The 17,711-nt window shown below is 37.6% G+C and overlaps 1 protein-coding gene across 1 annotated transcript in view; it reads left to right on the forward strand.

Annotated features, from left to right (window-relative positions):
- LOC124615702 (intersectin-1) overlaps positions 1-17,711 on the forward strand; it is a 225,358-nt gene that overhangs the window by 79,056 nt on the left and 128,591 nt on the right. The window contains exons 21-22 of the mRNA XM_047143787.1: positions 8,609-8,641; positions 14,857-15,166. Coding sequence (XP_046999743.1) covers positions 8,609-8,641; positions 14,857-15,166 — 343 coding nt within the window. The remainder of the gene's footprint in view (positions 1-8,608; positions 8,642-14,856; positions 15,167-17,711) is intronic.

Below are 17,711 nucleotides of genomic sequence, written 5' to 3' on the forward strand. Positions count from 1 at the left end.
AGTGTGTCACATAATGTTCAAGTTGATACATCGTCCCATTCCTGAGGAAAAGTTTTTTCAACAGTCAGAGAGATGAACAGCAAAGTGATCCTGTAAGGGTTCTATTTCAACTGATTGAGGTACAGAATCCTAAAAATGACTTTGAATAAGGTTCAGTTAGTTAAACTCGATAACTCCCAGAAATGTTTGGCAACATAAAGTAGCTTAATAGCTTCCTTAAGTGAACACCTAGCAGGATGCAAATTTGTAAATACCTTCAGATATTTTTCCATCAGGAGTGAAATTAACAAATTATTTAAAATGTTTAGCTTGGAAGTCATAAATATAAATTAAGCAACTGAGGCAGTTTGGATATTGGACTTACTTGATTGTAGTGACTTAAAGAGTAAAATGGTCAACTGTAGATGTTAATACGATCAGTGTGAATAAACTGAAAGCCTAAACTTATTAGCAGGTGGCCAGCCTTTCATAATTTAAGTATACAATAATTTCATTGTATGTTAATATGTTATTTGTGGAAGTTTTACTTATCAATAATTTCTGAGATATCGCTAATTTGTCAAAATAAGTATTGTGATTGTTAATAACTTTTTTATGGGAAAACTGTTAAAGAACACCACTTTCATTTCACGTGGCTTCTCAGTTGCAATTTGCTCATGAAAATTAACCACTGGAGAGAGTTTACACTGATGTATTTTGGTTATTGCAAAGATTGGCAAACGAACTAACATGGGCACAGGCACACATGTGGGCGCGCACTACTTGCCAGCGGGGACTGTCAGCCAGCAATTCCCCCTCCACCTATCTTCTGACATTGCTTGCTTGTTATAGAAGCATGCAGCAATACAGCAGATGAATTTACTTCATGTCATTAGTGTTGTCAGTGTCCGTCTCTTTGCCGTTTGTGGTATCACACAACTAGTGACAGGTAAATGACAGGAGTAGTGAGGTTCATCAGAATGAAAATAGGCCAAATCCCTAGGCTTCAGCTGACAGTGGGAAGAAGATTACTTTTTGTTGAAACTGAGATGATCCCTCAGTGTCTGTTCTGTAATGTGTTGCTTTGATTAGGAAATAGGTGAAAGAAGTTGATGTCCAGTGATGTCATGGATGTTATTGTAAAAACAATTAATAAATTGAGATTACATGGTTTGGGACATGAGCAGTTTAAGTTCTTCCTGGCAGAACTGGAGCGTGATTATATTGATGGGCTGTGTTTTTGTGATGTGTGCTGCCTGAGTTGAGGTGGTGTTGTGTATCATTTCTTCAATTTGCATAAAGTCATAATAGCATTATTCATGGACACAAAATGAATCCAGTAAAAGGGTATGATGATACCCTAGTGGGTATTAGATCTTGCATGTCTAACTGACCTTACAAAAGTACCTGAGTGCCTTGAGTACAGCTTTACAAGATAGACATCAGCTAATAACTGATGTTTTCGATACCACTTTTGGTTTTAATAGAAAATTACAGTTGAGAATAGACTAATTTACAAAATGGTCATTCATGCTTTTTTGGACTATTGCCTTGGTTATAAATGAATTAAATCTTGAAAAGAAGACATTGAACTAATATTTTGATGAATTTGTTAAGCTGTTACAGGCCTTGTTAGAAAATATTAATAGTAGACTTAGTTACAGAAATCTATTTGAACTTGATTTTAATATTTTTGCAACTCCTTTTGCAGTGGTCTATAAAAGTGCACTTGCTGAAATTCAGTTAGAGCTGGACAACTTTAAGTGTAGTTGTGTGCTCAAGGAGAGATTTCACACTGCAGAAAATATTGAAATATTTTACAAGAACCACCCTCAAACAGTTTCTGCAGTTGTTTCAGATAGCTGCTAGAGCGTGAAGTATGTTTGGGATGACATACTTGCAATTCGTGTGAAAATTGACGTTTCTTTCTTTATCATGAGTAATGGACCAGCTCAGAATTTAACACGTCTCAGTAAGATTAGATGTGTTAATAGATGTTTTAGTAAAACAAACATGTTTTCTTTACTTGTTCCTTTATGTCAAGGCTATATTTGTATCATGAAAAATGTTGGCGAGAATGATATTTTACTCCCCTTTTCTTGAGATCCCTGTACTGCCCTCCCCACCAATTCTTCACTGAACCAAATGACAGGATTTGGAATGTTTCATACTGCTTGTAACTGCTTCATCCTGTGAAATGTATTACTTTGCAGTGCTGTATTACTTTGCAGTGCTGTGTTACTTTGCAGTGCTGTATTACTTTGCAGTGCTGTATTACTTTGCAGTGCTGTATTACTTTGCAGTGCTGTATTACTTTGCAGTGCTGTATTACTTTGCAGTGCTGTATTACTTTGCAGTGCTGTATTACTTTGCAGTTTTCTGGTACTCATTACAACATTACACAGTGAAAAGTTTGTTTCTGTTTGTTTCTTTGTTGTGCCTCTATCAAACTGCAGACAGTCGACTGCCTTTCTGTTGTCTACTGTTATCATCTGAATGCTTGTAACAACGTTAATTTTTATTGATTGAAGTGGAACGCCACAATTGCTCTCAGAGGTAAGTGGAACGTGAAGTATGAGCTCGTCAACAGGGTAAAACATCAAAGATAAAATTTCACTTACTAACAAACATAGGAAAACAAGACTATAGTTTTATAACCAAATAACTGACAAAGTTTTACGTGACAAGATGGCACAATGAAGCAAGCAGACTAGTGTAAATTCATTTTCATCTTTTCTCGGCAGAATTGTTGTAAGCTAACTTTTATCACTTTTTCATTTGATGCCACTTTTGCATAACACAAATTGGTCTTTAAGGCTACACTTCTGCAAATACTACGCAACTGTTACACTTTATTATCAGTATTCATTGCAGTATTGTACTGTAATAATTACAACAGTGTAGAGAATACTTCCAGCATGACTGAAAACTTGAGTGTCAGCTGTTGATCAGGTATTTATCGGCAGTCTTCGGTCCTGTTCGCAACCAAGAGAATGACAGATGAGCGTGCATCATACCCGGATGGCAATACCCATGCCCATGGCACCCATAGGCAGCCTCAAGGGTAGCTCATGTGCCCGGTCCTGGATTATTGCATTATTGAATCCCTTTGACCATTTATCATTTTCTAGAGGATAAAGTAGTATAAATTTCTGCAGTAGCTAGAGACTTAAGTGAAAGTCATAACAAAACTTTAAATGTAAATATTAATTGTGTTTTGTGTCGTCTTGTTAACTACTCATATGCTACTTCATTTATTGCTAGTGCATGGATGTTTGTAGGTGATGAATAAGTTGGAATTACGCTGCTGAAAGTGAAGCTTTCCAGATCTTCTCACATTGCATTGCTCTTCACATATTTTTGTGATTCACTTTGTTGTTATGTTATTTATCAAACATTGCATCCCCTACTCAGTTTCCATGCCAAATACACATATATCTTCATTGCACTTGAAATACGGAAAACTAGTTTCACCTACTAGGCCTGAGTTATGCAGCCATATGAAGAAATAATTTTATTCATTGTGGAAATTCTGCCCTAGTTCGAGCAAGGAGCTGTGCTGTGATGTTGTTAGGGGAGGGTGAATTTTCTATGGTACAATTACCCATTTTTTAACATCTGTCCTGTTGAGCATTGCAGTGCTACTATCCCATTTTTCACACACCCCTCTGACAAAATATACCAATCCTGTAATTGATTTAAGTCTCATTATTAGTATCACACTCTTTTCGTAAAACACAAAATTTCAAAAACTCAAGGTTGCGTAGTATCCATCGTTGGAATTGGTGTTCTTAAAATTGTTCCACTTCCCCATTCAGAAAGCATAAAAGGGTGAGGGGTGTACACACTGTGGTATTAGATCTAACTTTATACAAACACAAAAACTGGAAAAATATAATAAAAAATTAATATTCTCAAGTCATAAATTTGTTACCCAATTGTGCCTGTGTTAAGAGTAGAGGGACTCCAAACCCAATTCTTTGACAGGCAGTATACTTCCAGCAAAATGAGTTGTAGCTTCCATTCTTACAATTTTTGAACCATTGTTGTGTTCTTGAAGTGACCAACTGGTAAACCTTGTGAAACAGCTGGAAACGGACAAGGACAGGCAGATCTTGTGACCCCACCAATGTAGATGACCTTTGCACTGATGTAGACGACCTTTGGCATTCTAGTTGATGGTGTCTTGAAAGTAACTACTGTGAAAAGACTTCTCCATGCTTGCATTTTTGAAAAGATGAAGGTCAAAGGTCATGGCTCATATGGTTATCTTGATGTTAATAATTAGTTTTGTAGACGTTTATATTTTCTTTTTAGCTGTGGATACTGAATCTTTCTTAGTTCTATTTCAGTCTTACAGATTGATAAAGTTCAGAATTCATTGTCAGATTCAGCAGTAAGTATGAGAAGCCAAAAATGTAGCAAAATATCCAATAAAAAACTTAACTCCGCCTGAACTCGCCTCAATGGTACCAACCAGCTGCCGTGCCATCCTCAGCCCTCAAGCATCACTGGATATGGATATGAAAGGGCATGCGGTCAGCACACCATTCTCCCAGCTTTATGTCAGTTTATGAGACCGACAGTATCCAATAGCATAAATGAATAAGATGCTTCTCAGATCTATGTGCCATATATTCTTCCTTTCAAATACAGCAAAGCTCATATTAAATATTTATTTAGGCAGAACTGTCAGTCTCAACGGAAATGTCAAGTTGACAGATATAAATATAAGAGTCAATACCTATTTCAAATTCTTTTGTTTGCTTGAGTCTCTTTCTCTTTCATCATCTGCATTGCTTATGTGATCAGGGGCAACCTTTCATGTAATGTGCGCAAGCACCCCTGCAGGTACTGTCACTCACATATTTAACACAGTCATCGTCCCACTTCAAAGACGTACGCTGTCCCTCCAGATTTCTCACCATATGCAAATATACACCAAAAACATGCAAATCAGTTGTGCCCTCTAAAATGTGAAATTATTATGTTGTTTTATAGTTAGCTAGACAGACATAGGGCCCTACACATCACTATTCTGGAAATATATGTAACATCGTATGCTTTAACACATTCACATTTACTAAACAGGATTACATATTTTGCAAGAACAACATAAATACGAGGGCTATCCACCAAGTACATTATGTTTTGGAATTAAAAACAAATAAAGTATTGGAAATTTTTTTATTGTATACAGTCTTTCCAGGAAATCCACAAAAATCGCACCTTTTCTGTGCCAAAAGACAGTCGCCACGTGGTTGAAGGCGCAGGCGGCCAATTTTACGACGAAGGAATTTCCAAGCTCGTCCATCGCTACGATAAGTGCCTTAATTTAAATGGCAACTATGTAGAAAAGTAGTATTTAAGTGTGGCTTTCATCTGTCTATAATAAAAAAAATTTCCAATACTTTATTTATTTTTAATTCCAAAACGTAATGTACTTTGTGGATAGCCCTCGTACATGCAGTGTGCACAAACAGTTGCATGAGCTTTCGAAGTTTGTAGGCACATAAACAAATCGCTTCTCTCCTTGAACACAATAAAATTTAATTTATTTAAAGGTGGTGTCTAATTCTGTGATAGCTTCCATTTTCTTCCAAAAGAATAAAAAATGTTGCAAAATCCGTTGTTTGAACCCCCACTCTCTGAGTGATTGAAATGATTTTTTTCTTTGATTTCTCAGAAACTACTAGGTTGCACATCTGATATGTATAGATAAAATTTCCTTATTGTGAGTGAAGTGTTAGAACAGTTCCACATGGTTCCTGCTTAGTGACCTAAACCCATTAATAGGAGTTACTCTAGTGTAGGACCCCTACTGGTCTGCCAAAACTAATCAAAGTCAGTTGACTGTAGGATCTGGCTTCTCCTTGTAAGACATGTGACTGCTTAAGTCCCTTTGATGTTTATCTTAATGCCATTTCTATAGTTGGCTGTAGTCAATAAAATTAATGTTTTAGGATCACTCGTATGTAGTTGAGATGTGTTGCCTCTGAAAAAAGCTAAGTAATGAATTTCATCCACTGTCCAGGTAACAATTCATCCAAATACACCCAGACATGCTGTTGATAGTGAAATGGACACGCTCTCACACCATACCAAGTTTTCTCTCAGGGGTAGTTTACAGGTCTATGATTCAAATTTTACACTGAGGTGACAAGTCATGGGATACCTCCTAATATCGTGTCAGACCTCCTTTTGCCTGGCATAGTGTAACAGCTCTATGTGGGATGGATTCAAAAAGTCATTGGAAGTACCGTACAGGAATATTGAGCCATGCTGTCTTTATAGCCACCCATAACTGCGAAAGTGTGGTTGATACAGGATTTTATGCACAAATTGACCTCTCGATTATGACCCATAAATGTTTGATGGAATGCATGTCAGGAGATCTGGACGGTCACATAATTCGGTTGAACTGTCCAGACTGTTCTTCAAATCAATTGTGAGCAGTTGTGGCCCAGTGAGATGGCACATTGTCGTCCAAAAAAATGTCATCGTTGTATGGGAAAATGAAGTCCAGAAATGGCTACAAATGTTCTTGTACTAGATGAACATAACCATTTACAGCCAATAATTGGTTCAGTTGCACCAGAGGACCCAGTCCATTCCATGTAAACACAGTCCCCACCATTATGGACCCACCACCAACTTGCACAGTGCCTTGTTGACAACTTGGGTCTATGGTTTTGTGGGATCTGTGCCTCACCCAAATCCTATCATCAGCTCGTACCGACTGAACTTGGGACTCATCTCACCTGCCCATGGTTTTCCACTCATCTAGGGTCCAACCAATGTTATGAGCCCAGGAGAAGTGCTGCGGGTGATGTCATACCACTAGCAAAGGCAGTTGCGTCAGTCGTCTACTGCTATAGCCCATTAATGTCAAATTTCACTGTAGTGTACTAATCTGTCAAACATCCCACATTGATTTCTGCAGGTATTTCATGCAGTGTTGCTTGTCTGTTGCACTGCTAACTCTTTGCAAATGTCATTGCTCTCGGTCATTTTGTGAAGGTCGTTGACCACTACGTTGTCTGTAGAGTGAGGTTATGCCTGAAATGTGGTATTCTCAGCACACTCTTGGCACTGTGGATCTCGATATACTGAATTCCTTAATGATTTCCAAAAGTAATGTACCATGCATCTAGCTCCAACTACCATTCCACATTCAAAGTCTGTTAATTCCCGTTGTGTGGCCATAATACCCGTAGGAAGTATTTTCACATGAATCACCTGCGTACAAAGAACTGCTCCGCCAATGCACTGGCCTTTATTGCCTTGTGTACGCAATACTGCCACCATCTGTGTGTGTGTGTATATATATATATATATATATATATATATATATATATATATATATGGTGTGTGTGTGTGTGTGTGTGTGTGTGTGCGTGCGTGCGTGCGTGCGTGCGTGGGTGTGTGCGTGCGCGCGCGCGAGTGCGGGTGTGGAATGTTAGGAGTTTGAGGTTGATCAAGATTGTTAATGGAATATTTTTATGCAAATTTAGTATTCTTTGGTTAATCAGTAACCCTACTGCCATTGTATCTGTGTTGTTCTTAAGAGGGGAAACATTTCCATAGATCCACAATTCTTAATGTTTACAGCACAGTTAATTAAGCCCCTCTCACCCATACCCCACACCCACCTCCACCAAACACCCACCAGACCCGACACATTGTCAAAGTTTGGTAGGGTTGGTTGGTGACTATCATGTATGCAGAAAATTACAATAGAAACTTACAAAGCAAAGACAATCGAACAAACTTGTTGTTTTACAGCGGAGTAAATTGCAATACAAAAATGTTTCTGTACAGGTGTTATTCATATTGTTCACCACTCTTCTGTTCAAAATGTGGGACATATTGAACTTTTAAACACCACCTGTCTTTGAACTTTGTTGTGATCACAATGGTGGACATAAACCACTCGCATAAATTTATTACATGTAAAACACATGCTATTACAAGAAATAGAATTACTTTAATGAGAACACATTTGTTGGCTTCACAACCCCAGTCAATCACATTTCAACTTCACCCAGACCTTGGTTTGCTACTGATAATTGCATAGCACACCCCCCCACCCCCTAACCCAACCTGTTTCCCATCCCACACAAACACACACACCAATTGCAGTAAGGAAATTCATATGTGAGGAAAAAAAGCTGTGAGTGACTACTTTAAATGCTTCATGGCAAGATTTTGAGAGGATGTGCGGGAAGTAACAAAACAAAGAATTGATTGAGGAACTGATGAAAAGTTTGATGGGACTGTGAAAGGAGAAACAAGCTAAGCAGGTGAGAAAGAGGACCAAGAAAGGCAGCACCACCTCCACATAGTAAAAAAACTAATTACAGATACTTGACATTGCTTTGATTGTTGACACTGAGACACATATGTTGATTTTTCTCCTGTAAATTATTGTTGTGTGCATCTTGTGATTCCTTTTGGTATGCAACAGTTTTGTTTGAAGATGTTAGTTCTTAACATAATTTGATATTGCATTGTGATTTCTAATTATTTTTTTTTTATTAACACTTTGTTTTGTATAATTTTTTTGTAGATTTGTTACGTTAACTACAATGTTTTACTCATTTCTGACATTTTTTTCTACTTCCCCCAGCTTGAAGATACTGGGGACGATAGTGACTCTAAGGTATTACAACTAACTTCAGTTTTTCATTTATATTATACTGTACTGCATATTTTGCATGTCTGACATTTCTACTACTCTTACTTGGACCATATTCTGGCAAACTATCCCTCTTTGTGCAGATATGGAAGTGAATATTCAGGTGTTACTTTGAATTCAGTTTCTCCTGTTTAGTACTTACAGATGACTGATTATTGATGTAACAACATGGAAAGTTGCTTCAAGAATTTCTGCTCTTGTAAAATAACCAGACATTAGATTATTTGTTGACAGAGCTTATTTTCCTAATAATGTAAAAGACAAGGGGAAAAGTAAAAAAGAACACTATGAAAGGCAGTTACTATTTCAAATATTTAAAACTATAGAAAGGAGTGAAGTGCAAGCAAATTAGAGCGCGCGCGCGCGCACACACACACACACACACACACACACACACACACACACACACACACACACACACCTCCGTCAAGTAAGCAGCCAGTAGTTGCATCTGAAGCATCAGGAATGTAGGGCAATTAAAACAGTCCAATAAACACCACTGGTATTCACTTTCATGGTGTGCATTTAAACAAATTCCTTTAATTTTCTTTTGATTTACTTCTGTCCTTGCTTTCCTTGTTGAGCTTTTGATGGGACATGGGTGTTGGCTTCTTACATGTTGAATGAATTCTGTTCGTGAAGTAACTGTATGTCATTGTTTGTATGAATAACAGTGTTTTGCATCTGTGTTGTGAACTAATGTTTCCCTGTGTCTCTTGGCCTGTTTTCTCTCTCCTTATCCTGTACGCTGCCATGTTTGGGTGATATAAACAAATCTATGAAACAGAAGAATATTCCCGACTTCTTCCAGTCACCTAAGGTACAGAGTTCCCTATTTATCTGTATTTAATCTTCCCTTTTCTATATTTGTATTTCTGGTATTTTTAGTGATGTCTTTGTGATGTAGGTTTTCTTGCTGAAAGAGCAGTGCTTGCTACCTTATTGTAGTAGTACTTACATACACTCTTTTAGCTAATTAAGTTTTTATAATGTCAAAATAATTTTTTTCACCTTCTTCAGTTGCCAAAATTAAGTTTGAAAAAATGGGAGGTGGTGGGGCTCTGATTGTCATTTCAAAGTAAGATTTGTAAAACAAGTATTGGATGAAACAATGAGAAATGTTTTCCACCACAAGCAAGAGAAATTTTTAGGTACAACAACTTTAATTCCTCATGAGGGATTGTTATAAACAGAAGATAAAGGTATCTAGGAAAGAAAGCTGAAGGCAACTTGCATGTAGTAGTAAGGTGGGCTGAAATGTAAAAGGAAAAGGAAAAAAAAAACTAGACATACAGTAGCTAATTATCAATAAGGCACTGAGTAAAGCTTATTTTTCTTTAACTGTAAGATTTAAAACTGACAGAATTCCTTCCAAGTTGTTGTAGTTTCATAGTGGTTCTAGATACCTGTGGTTGTTGTAGCCCTGCACATCCCTTAATCATTTCGTTTTGTGTGTAGATTTAACAACACTGACATGTTTGCATTAGAATGGCCCAAGATTAACTAGTGATACCTGATCAGTAACCATTAACTTTTGTGGTTAGCATTAATTGCTCATCCTGTCACTTGTAACTATAGTTCTATTACTCATACTGTGGAGGCTTCTCTACATTTTACCAAAAGATTTCGGAGTTGCCATTTTATTTTCTTGTTCTTTATGTATTCCTCATATGTACCTACATAACTTCTGACAATTTGTGGCACAGATTCTTAATATGTGGAATTGCTGTGTCATGGATTAGTGTTTCAACTGTATTATCTACATTATGCTCCATGCATTTATTAGTCATTTAGGTAGCAAAAGTTTCAGGAACAGTGAAGTGTACATCGGACAGGTACAGATTTTTCAATTGCATAAAAATGCTAGTGATTCACATCACAATTGATTCTCTTCTGTTATCATTAATTTTCATTGTAGATCACAATTGCAGCTTTCTTGGCTGTGAATTTTGTGTGGTCGTGTAGTCCTGTCACCTGTATATGACATGTTCCAACGCTAAACGTGTTGCAGAGTAATTTGTAAGTATGTCCATAGTTTCAGAAGATGACTGTGTGAAAACAAAACATACAGAAAATATCCACATACCATTGGATAGTGTGTGTCTCAAAGTTTTTAATTCTCAACATAGGTGCTCAGTATGGGCATCGCTGGTAACACAGTAAAAGTAAATATGTGAGGAAGAGTACATGCATGCTTTCGAAGTCTGGCCAGGAAGGTGCAATGACAGTGGCTCACTTTGGAAATCTGTTCATCGGTCACCTGTCTACAGGTGCTAACTGTGCCGATACAGCGGTATGGTGCAGATGACTTGGCTATATATTCTGACATGCCTGCCCCTAGTGGTGCACTCTTCAACTATGCGATGGTGTGTTTTATGAATTGAAACTCGGGAAGATGCACTGTCCATTGGTGCGCATCAATTTTCTGTATGTCTGATAGTTTTTGCACATCTGTCTTCTGAAACTCTGGAGGTACGTACGAATAACCCTGTGTTCTTATCAACCCCTCCTTGATGTAAACTGGCAGTTTTTAGGTGCAATGACAGCCTTCTCAAGGTGCTTTTACCCTAGTGCTCTGGCTTGCAGTTCTGATTGCTTTCCATCAATTCTGTTGCATGTTCATATTAAACAAAGTAGCTTAGTCTGATAATTAAGTTACTAAATATTGATACTGTTACTTTAAGTATAGTGTGTTTACTCAGGAAGAGAGAGATACAGAGAAAATGTCAGAATATAATGATACAGTTTGGAATAGATCATTTGAAACAGAAAAGATACCACTGTAGGCAGTACAGACTGGATACAGAGGACATGACACAACACTAAGTGAATGGTAGCTATAATGACAGTTTGAAAATCAAGAAAACAGTAAAAAATAGAAATAGGGGAATTTTAAAAAATACACAGATAAGGAGGCAACATTAAGTTGACTGAGGAGAATATTAAAGTTAATTTATGTTGTGACTGAGATGGGTATGTGGCATAATGCTATTTGGCTGTTAGAAACATATTACATTAAAGCCAGTGAGCATTTTCTGTGGGGGCTGTAATTTTGCTTTTGCAGTCCATATCATAATGCATGTTAATTTACTCAGCAAGGTTACCTTTGTTGTACAGAAACATGAGTGTGCTGAATACATGCAGTTCTATTTCTAATTTGGCCAGTCCATAATGGAAGTCACCTTGCTCATTTATTTCAACTTGCAGATATTTATAGTAGCACCAGCTTTCTTTAGAAGTTATGTAATATGGTTTGCAAAAATGAAAAAAGTAAAAATCATCATGAACCAAAACGTGAAAGGAAAATAGTGGAACTTCAAATTAATCTGTATCAGCTGAACATGATAGCATTTAATATTAACTTTCCACTGACTGAAACACTAAAGCTGTAAGGAACGTCTATACCTCAGCGTAGTATGTTGTACTAAAATTGCTCTGTTGGTAGAACAGATTGTGAGCTGTCAGCTCCTAAATGAAATTCATAGTGTAACGAAGTGACGCCAAATTAAATTAGACATCTCCTCCTTCATGCTGTAGCTACAATAACAAGCTAAACTTTTGAACTGATATTTGTTTACCTGCCATGCAACTCCATATTCAATTGAAGAGTCACACCATGGAAACTTCATGGAAGCATTCATTATGTTTGTGATTTATTCATAGAGGTGCAGGAACAGGAGGGGGGGGGGGGGGGAGATTTAAGTTGTACATATTTATTACAGCTTATCTATGTAAGTTTCCATGAAACATACACACTTTCTCCTGAGATTTGTTGGCTTTTCCTCACTGCAGAAGAACAGAGTTACTACTATGTTTTTGACATGTTGTCATGTTGTGTAAATTATGCTGTGTTTTTAAGTGTAGTATTACTGTCTTTGAGAATTTCAAAGAGCTTTTTGTTGAGCTTGAATGTTTGGCTGTTCCTACTATTCAGTGCAGTGAAAGTTATGTCAGTGTTGTTGAGGAAAGCTGTGTAGAATGTGTGTTCTGTCAGCCGTTTTGGTTCAGTTTGCGAGGTAACTGTTGTTTCATAAGATTTGCTAGTTTTTCCTTCTGTGTTGCTTTAGTTTTCTGTGCAGCGATTTAGGTGTACAGTTATGGAATCATGTTCTAGTCTATGAAGTCAGCTGCAGCTGTGCACTATAAAGCTGTGTATTGAACATTTGTTTTTCACCATAAAAATTTTTTAGTTTATCTTTCACCCATAGTTTTTGCACATTTTCCATTGTTTTCTTTGAAATTTTTGCGTTCGTTGTGATGTCAGTCTTGATGTAATTTGGAGTGACTTTATTTGTGAGACAATTTCTATTCAAATGAGTGAACTGTGTCATCATTGCAAGTTTTACCGAGGTATTTTTGCACTAAAAAAATAGCCTTGACTACCAGGTGTGAACATTAGGTTACTTTTTTCCATGCCTGTTATTTATATTGAATGAAACAAGAAGTTTACTCTTACCAGTTACAGTTTATTTATATCCACATTTCATTGAAAGTTATTCCGAAATAATGATGTTATATATATTCTTTGTACTTCGAAGTATTGTTTCTGTTTTGCTATATGTTCTTTGCACCTAGTTGTTTACAGACACCGTTTTTGTTTACAAAATATGACAGTTTACATGTGATGTGTTATGACAGAGAAAGGAGCCTGTAACCATTGGGGGTATTCTATTTTAATTGTTTTTTTCTTTTTTTTCACCTTTAGATACATGTTTAGTTCTAGTCAAAACCTCCCCAAATCCATGTTCTGAAATATGTTTTTGGTGCTCCAGCAGACAGTGCCACAAGTTACCCCAAAATCATAACATAACACATGTCTTATTAACACTTGTACATCCACCTGATAATGGAAGTCTAAACGTTAAAAACGCATTGTGGATGTAACTAAACAGTGACTGATAACAGTGAACTTGTTGTTTCATTTTATATCAATAAGTCGCAGCAAATCCTAACCCAAAATGTTCACATTTAAAGTCAATGTTCATGCATTGTCATACAGCAGTTGAAAAGTTGCCTCCAGTGTTCTCGAGCAAATTTCCCACTTATCGCCAGTTGTCATCTTAACCACTTCAACTATCAGTGCATGCTCCCCGCACCAACCCAAACTTCCATATGTTATACTGTCTATATCCTCACAGACATAACGTAAATGTCACCTTGTAAGATATTCACCACACTTTTAGGAAATTATGTGATTTCAAGAGACTCTCCTAGAAAACAAAAATATAAAGACTAAAGCATTACAAAATATTCCATAGTAGGACTGTTGTTACTATACGAGCATTAAAATTGCAATATCGAACTTCATTATTTCTGGGTGCATGCATCCACATATTGTCACACAGTCATTTTTTAAAAATTGGTGTCAGTCATATTTTAACTGTGAAAAATATTTCACCTATTGTTGGTTTTGTTGTTTAAGTAGTTTGGTTAGTATTTGTTTTCCTTTAAATATAACCAGTTACCATATAGTAGATTTCGCATGCTTTTTGAGCTGTGCTGAATATTATATTTGATCCTATGCTGCAGACAAAGGGCCCTTGGTGTGCTCTCTTTGCTGTGCAATTTAGTATGCTGTTGTCGCTTTGGGAGCAGTTTATTCTCAGCCCGCTTATGATGAAAAAAATTTAAAAAGTTGAGAGCTAAGTTAGCAATTGAAGGATTGATGAATGCGTATTTCTAACCGTGTAGGATCCTTCAGCTTATGCTGTGTAAACTATTACCATTTGATGCATTTCATTTTTTGTATGTTGAACAATGTGTTCCACCCGGGATGCCAGAGGCAATTCAGGACCTATTTTTTTCTTTGTTTGCAAAAAACCTGTCTAATATGACAGTGTAATTAAAATTGCATAAATTCAGTGTTTTGTTGATGATCTGTTGCATGTTGTAAGTTATAATATGAATTAGGATGGACTTTAACTCAGCTCATAGTGGAGGCATTGCACAGCAGACAGGCCTCAGCATTTGTGTGTGTGTGTGTGTGTGTGTGTGTGTGTGTGTGTGTGTGTGTGTGTTTAGTAGCAATCTATCCTAATTCATACTGTTGATACTCCATTCCGGATTTTACATTGTTGCATATGTTGAACACTACATTCACAAAACTATTTTTTTTACTTTCATTAATAATTTATGCATTCTATTCATAGCAGAAACTTATCATAGCTTGAAATTTTTAGGGAAAAGGAAAGAAACCTGAAATAGCAACAGTTATTGCCCCTTATCAGGCTACAAGTTCAGAACAACTCAGCCTGCAGAGGGGCCAGTTAATAATGATTCGAAAGAAGACAACGACTGGTTGGTGGGAAGGTGAATTGCAAGCAAAGGGCAAAAAAAGACAAATTGGCTGGTTCCCTGCCTCATATGTAAAATTACTAGGAGGTAGTAACAAAGGGACACCTGTAAAGCAGGAGGATACATCATTGCAGCAGCAACAACAACAACAACAACAACAACAACCTGCTCAAGAGGCATCACAGCCTGCAACAGGTAAATATAATGGTATCACATTTTCATGTCCCCGTCTCTTACTCCTGTTACTGGTCTCTTGTCTATCGCCCCTCCTGCTTGCCTCCTATCTGTCACTCCTCCTCCTCCCCCCCCTCCTCCTCCCCCCTTCCGTGCATGTCGGCCACCCTTACTTCTGTTTCCCACCCCAGCTCCCACAGTCGAAGAGAGATTGCCATGACAAGTGTATCATCCCAGTCTCTGGACTGACAGTGATGATGACAGCAGCAACAGCATGAAGATAAATTTCAAAATAACGCTGATCATTGCTTTTGTATTTAAGGTGTTACCTTCAGTATATTGGGGGTGGGGTTTATAATTATGGTGTGTCTCATCTACTCACAGAGGTCAATTGAGAGTTGTAATTATTGTATGGCAGTGAAACATGGTAGATATGCTTATGTGTTAATGTGGAACCGATTTACATTGAGGGGGGGGGGGAGGGAAACAGTTCCAATTGTGGCCCCCAGGTGCAAATACAGCACTGTACACTGTTTGTATTAAGTTATATCCACGCAGTCATTTGGCAAGCCATAACATAAGTGAACTATATGGCTGTCGATGCGGGGGAGGGGGGGGAGGGAGTTAGTTTTATGTGAATGGCAGCAATTACAGTGCTGCATTGAGAGAGTATCACCAACTGAAAAGTTTGTGAAGAATCGCATTGTCATTAAATGGTTTACAGATTATGATAGTTAAATTCAGGAATACGGGCAAGCTTGGTTGACATGTAGAAGAGGAAGGATTTGTATTTCAGTGCCAGTTAATGATGATTTTCTGTCCTGTAACTGACCACACTGTATGTGCCCTGGGTGATGCTAATGCAGTGTCACGAGAATTGTTTACCTCATGGTCAACAGTACGGTGGGTTTTGTAGTCTATATTACATTGCTACCCATCAAAGATCCAGACAGCGCAACAACTGAAACCCCCATGATCTACAGCAACAATCTGAATTTGCTTTTCAGTTTCTGACATGGATCAAAGTTAATGACATGTGGCCAGGCAATATTCCATGGAGTGATGATGCACATTTTACACTATATGGTTCAGAGAATGCACAGAAATGCCGAATTCGGAGTACTGTTAGACTGCATGTTGTGCGTGAAGCATCATTGCATTCACTATATGTGACTGTGTGCTGTGCATTCACAAACATCTTTATTCTTGGTCTGTTCTTCATTAAAGAAAATACGCCTAGAGGGCCTGTGAGGCGTACTGTGATGTCTGCACATTGAGACCTCCTTGTACTGCATGTGATTCCCAATTTGGAAGAGTGCAGTTGGGTGAAAACAGCTGTTGTCACGCAGAATGTAGCGACACCGCATGTTGCTTGCATGAACTTTTTTACTTCCATGGGTTTACAAGATGCATGACCTGCAAGATGATGTGATCTGAATCCATGTGAAATTTGACTCGAGATATTTAAAAGAACACATGTACCAGTGATGCATTTGGTCTCTACCTGATATGAAGCCCAGTATATGGGGATATGTTACTCAGATTCCACCAGAACTGCTGCGAGCAACTGTTGATCATGTTGTTTTATGGATGCAGCATCTCATCCATGTCTCCAGTGTTCAAATGGAAGAAACTGTAAGCACTGGTCAATAATAAAGTCAACACTATGCCATTCTCACTTGTTTGACCTTTTCTGCTCACATCCCATTGCTAATCCATTACATATGGAAACATTTCTTTTTGTCTTTCTTGTGTTCACAGTGTGAGATTTGCACCTGGTGTCCAAAATTGGAACCAATTTTTTTCCTGTGTAAACCAGTTCCATATTAATATATTAGCGTATTTACCAAGTTCTGGTGCCATACAATAATTACAGCCCACACTGGATCTCTGTGAGTAGCAGCACTTTAATTGTGATCACCTGATACTTACCATTTAACCCTGGAGTGGGCACACCTATGTAAAAAGTGCACCAATCCCAAATAACATTATCTTGTGCCATTCCATTGTTGCTTTCGAACCCATACCTATTCCTTCAATATTGGCTAAGCTGACTCACTAGTAAGTTGTGCTGTCACACGTCCAAATGAGCTACAGTAACATAAAATAAACAGCGAGCTATATGAGGGAAAATGTACAATCGATGCAAGCAAATGACCCAGATTCCTAGCTAGTGGCACAATCCCACAACGAGACTGTTGTCTATGCGATAATTAACAATTGGATTAGTGGTTGACTGTGCTAAAGTGTCGCAACTGTGCTGTTTTAGTGCTCAGAGTGTGACATTGCTATGGGGTAAGACTTGCACACGGCATCAGAGCAATATAATGAAAGTTTATTTTACTATTGTGTAAATAAACAATGATTTAGCTCATATAATGTAAGTTTATTTTATCATTGCTCAAGTAAGCTAAGATTAAACTGTGATTTTGTCCATACGTATTTACCTTTGTAACGTAAAGAAAGCTATTCTTTTCATGTGTAGAAAGTACACGATGCACCCACTCGTGGTATAAAAACTGATGCACCTGTTCAAGGGTTAAGCAAAGAGAATTTATCTTATTTC

Source organism: Schistocerca americana, chromosome 1 (assembly GCF_021461395.2).
Source record: "Schistocerca americana isolate TAMUIC-IGC-003095 chromosome 1, iqSchAmer2.1, whole genome shotgun sequence".
Taxonomy (NCBI): domain Eukaryota; kingdom Metazoa; phylum Arthropoda; class Insecta; order Orthoptera; family Acrididae; genus Schistocerca; species Schistocerca americana.